Source organism: Chaetomium globosum, genomic scaffold (assembly GCF_000143365.1).
Source record: "Chaetomium globosum CBS 148.51 scaffold_4 genomic scaffold, whole genome shotgun sequence".
Taxonomy (NCBI): domain Eukaryota; kingdom Fungi; phylum Ascomycota; class Sordariomycetes; order Sordariales; family Chaetomiaceae; genus Chaetomium; species Chaetomium globosum.
In genome coordinates this window covers 1,988,325-1,992,292 of record NT_165979.1, presented here as the reverse complement: position 1 = coordinate 1,992,292, position 3,968 = coordinate 1,988,325, and the positions used below count along the sequence as shown (strand labels likewise).

General features: G+C 61.1%; 1 protein-coding gene across 1 annotated transcript in view; it reads left to right on the top strand.

Moving 5' to 3' along the window:
• CHGG_04355 (uncharacterized protein) overlaps positions 1-3,708 on the top strand; it is a gene marked incomplete at both ends in the record, with an annotated part of 6,545 nt that extends 2,837 nt beyond the window's left edge. The window contains 4 exons of the mRNA XM_001223568.1: positions 38-524; positions 1,406-1,489; positions 1,606-2,040; positions 2,235-3,708. Coding sequence (XP_001223569.1) covers positions 38-524; positions 1,406-1,489; positions 1,606-2,040; positions 2,235-3,708 — 2,480 coding nt within the window. The remainder of the gene's footprint in view (positions 1-37; positions 525-1,405; positions 1,490-1,605; positions 2,041-2,234) is intronic.
• Between the last annotated feature and the right edge of the window lie 260 nt (positions 3,709-3,968).

Sequence of the window (3,968 nt, the reverse complement as noted above, 5' to 3'; positions counted from 1 at the left end):
CTTCTGGCGCTTGCGCTTGAGCGCGGGCCGCTCGTAGAACTTGGAGAGGCGCACGTCCGTCTTGACGCGGTTCTGCGCCACGGACCGCTGCAGCAGGCGGAAGCCGCGCGCCAGGTCCACGCTGCCCTTGATGTCCACCGTGCGGCCCGTCGACGGCCGCAGCCGCAGCTCGGGCTCCGACACGTCGTAGTTCTTGGCCAGGAACGCGTCCTCGTTCCACGTGCTCATCATCCCCGTCCCGGCCCCCGTGCTGGGTCCTGTGCCGAGTGCTTGCTCCATGTCGTTGGTGATTTGGCTGGGCAGGTTGTAGAGGTTGCTGTTGCTACTGCTGCTGTTGCTGTTGCTGGTTCCGGTGGGGGCTCGCCCCGTGAGCATCGTGCTGCGGATGAGGGGGCTGCGGCTGACGCCGGTGTTGTTCTTGGTGTTTTGCGGGATGGCCCAGACCGGGGAGGACCGCTTTTGGCTGTCGAGCATGTTGCTTTCGCGGAAGGGCGGCCTTGGGGGCATGGGGGCGCCGCGGTTCTGTGAGAGCGAGAGCGAATGCTGCAGCCGGGCGGTTCGTTCGTAGCGGGGGTCCTGGAGTTGCTGCTCGGCTACGGCGGCCGCTTCGGACTGTTGCTTGGGGTTGTTGGTGAAGTGGCGCTGCTGGAGGAGGATGCTCGAGGGGGAGGGCCGTGTGCTCGCGAGAGAGGGCCTCGTTGCTGCCGCTGCCGAACGGCAGACTGAGACGACCTGGCGGAACTCCATGATTCTGGAAATGTATTGTGGTTAGTATTGTTGCAGAGACTAATGTGAATATACCCGGAGTTAGTTTGAAACATACTCAATGGATCATGGATGTGCCGTTTTCCACTTCATGAACACCGTGAGCTCCTAACGACGATTCGACTTTCGATTTTCTAAAGTCGCGCCCCGGCTGCGCTAAAGTTCAAGTCGCAAGGGCCACTTCTGCAGCTTGGCGGATCGGGATTGGTCGGTGAATCATGGGTCCGCTCCGATTTTGCCCGTTTCCAGGTTCCCAATGAGATGGCACGGTGGGATGGGTGGGATGGAGACTTTTTTTGATCCTGCTTGCATCCAGTGGACCGTGCACACCGGCTATCCAATCCTGGCGAACTTTTGTTCGTCGCGATCGCGGCCAGCCATTCGACATCGCCTTCAACATTTGCATCTGTCCCAATACCCAATCCCACAACAAACCGACCGGGTTAATACAACGCCGCATCCCCCTCCTAAACATCGAAATACCTTATCAGACGCCCGTGTATTTCATACTAGACTCGCCGCCATGGCGTACAATCCCTACGGAGGTTGGTGACCCAGCCTCGTGCATTGCTTGCCTCTTCCCTACGACAGCCTCGTTATGGTCCTGTTGGTTTTTGGTTGCGCTAACACACTGTTCTAGCCCCTCCTTTTGGAGCGCCGCCGGCTTATCCATCCTACCCAGGCGCGTCGCATGCTCCGGGAATGGCACCGCCCCCTGGCTTAGGTATGCCCATAACCCACGACCCCACGACCCGTTCGTTCGCCCGCTAACTCAGTTGTCCAGGTCCTCCACCAGGCATGTCCTCTGCCCCTGGGATGGCGCCACCTCCTGGTGTCCAGCAGTCCAATAACGCGACGCAAGCTAATCGACCAAGCGGCCTTCCTGCGTCCTTCCAAGCGCCGCCGAACCTGCCCCAACATCAACTTCAACGCCCCCGTGATCCGTCTCGGCGCCAGCATGCCACCGGCGAAGCCCGGTTCCTCACTCACGAATGATCGCAAGGACTCATATACCCCTACGTCTGGCCGGCCGGGGCTGGGCTCGGAGCGTGGAATGGACCAGTCCCGCGCCCAAATGAGGGAGAACATGCAGTCGCTGGTACCGCCCACGACAGAAGAGCGGCTCCGAACGATATTCGTGCACAAGATCCCCGACGGTGTCGGCGGCGAGGCGGGCATACAGAGGCTGCTGAACACGGTCGGCAGGGTGCGGCGGTGGGACTCGGGGCAGTCACATTTGTCGGAGCACAAGGGGGCTCTGTTTGGATTCGCACAGTACGAAGACCCCGAATCGCTAGCTGCTGCAGTCGAGTTACTCAAAGACATCGAGGTGCCCCTGAAGAACAATCCCCGACCGATAACCCGCCCGCCGACGAAGACGACAAGTTTGAAGGTATCGAGAAGGGAATGCTGAAGGTTGAGGTCGATCCGAGCACGATTAAGTACCTGGAATCTTGGAAAGAGAGCAGGGCAGACGACCCGGCAGTCGACGCACGATTAAGCGAGGCGAGGTCTTCGCTGAGGCAGCTGGTCCGGGACTTGTTCTACCCCCGCGTGGCCGGCGGCCGCGATGGTGATGGCGACACAACTATGGCCAACGGGTCGAACGGCATGGGCGACGTCGAGGTGATTAACATTCCCTTGGCCCCCGAAGACGAACTCGCAGATATCCCCGCCGAAATGCGGGCGACAGTGGCTGCCGAGATCGCAGCGTTTCGGGACCGGAGCAATCAGCGAGATCTCGAGCGCCTCCGAAAGGAGGAGGAGTTCGAGGAGATGGAGCGGCAACGAAACGGCGCGCCTCGCAAGTCAAGGTTGGATCAATCACCCCCGCCGAACAACTCCAATATGGTTCCGCTGGGGCCTCGCGGCGTGCCTAACGCGCCATCCGGCCCTCGAGGGCAGAATCGGGGAGTAGACTTTGTCAACGGCGGCACCACAAATGGTCAGTTCCGGGACGACGATGACACGGACGCGGACGACGACGAACTCTACGGCAGGGAGCTTGCGAAACAACGCGCAGAAGACGACAAGATCTACTTAGAAGCGGAGCGCAAGTGGGTTAACCGGGAACGCCAGCGCGCAGCGGCCCTGGATCGAGAGCAAGAGCGCGAAAAGTCGGAGACGGAGGGTTTCGGCCGGAGGAGAGACGAGCAGCTCGAAAGGGACAAGAGCTGGGACGACGACCGTGAGGCATCGCGTAAGGGCCACCTCTACTACCGCGACCACGGCCAATGGATCCGCGAGCGGACAGCGTTCCGGGCGGCGGAGGCGGCACGGGACGAGATGGACCGGCGCGGCGAGGAGGATGAGCACCGCCGGGCCCAGGCCGAGATGGAGCATGCTAAGGACATGGCCGATTCCTTCCTGGAGCGACAGGCCGAGGAGATGGAGAGGCAACCGGTGGCCCCCGCTGCACCACAGCGCGTTACTATCTCTTTTGGCGCGGCAGCTCAGAAAGCGGCGCAGCGCACGGCTGGGGCGCGGCGGACGGTGGCCGAGGTGGAGGGCCTGCTGGACGACGAGGAGCACGACCAGACCACCAAGCGGCAGCTCGTGCCCATCAAGTTCGAGCCCATCACCGACACCAAGGCTATGACGGAGGAGGACATCCAGAACGCCGTCCGGGCGCTGGCCCACGAGATCCCCGTGGACCGGGATGGCCTGTGGGCGTGGGACGTGAAATGGGACTACCTGGAGGAGTCGGCGATCCGCGAGAAGCTGCGGCCGTTTGTGGAGAAGAAGGTGGTGGAATACCTGGGGGTGCAGGAGCAGTTCCTGGTGGACGTGGTCGAGGAGCACCTGCGCAAGCACCAAAAGCCGGCCGAGCTGGTGGAGACGCTCAGCGAGGCGCTGGACGAGGACGCCGAGGACATGGTTAAGAAGCTGTGGCGCATGGTCATCTTCTTCACCGAGAGCGAGAAGCGCGGGCTGCCTGCGTGAGCCTGCGTGAGCCTGCGCGGGTGCTGGCTGGGACTGGGGCTCTGGTTTGGCTACCTAGGATTAATCCACATGTATATTGTTTAATGGAGGCGTCCCCGGCGTATCTCTTGGCTGTAACAAAATCGACATCATTCAAGGTTGTATTGGGATTTCGGCTTGTCTTTGCCTTTAGCTGTATACTTGGTCTGCTCATCATATCTTTCCTGCATGAGGTTCACGGGGCTGATCCTGAGATGATGTTTTGTTGAAGTCGTCGGCTG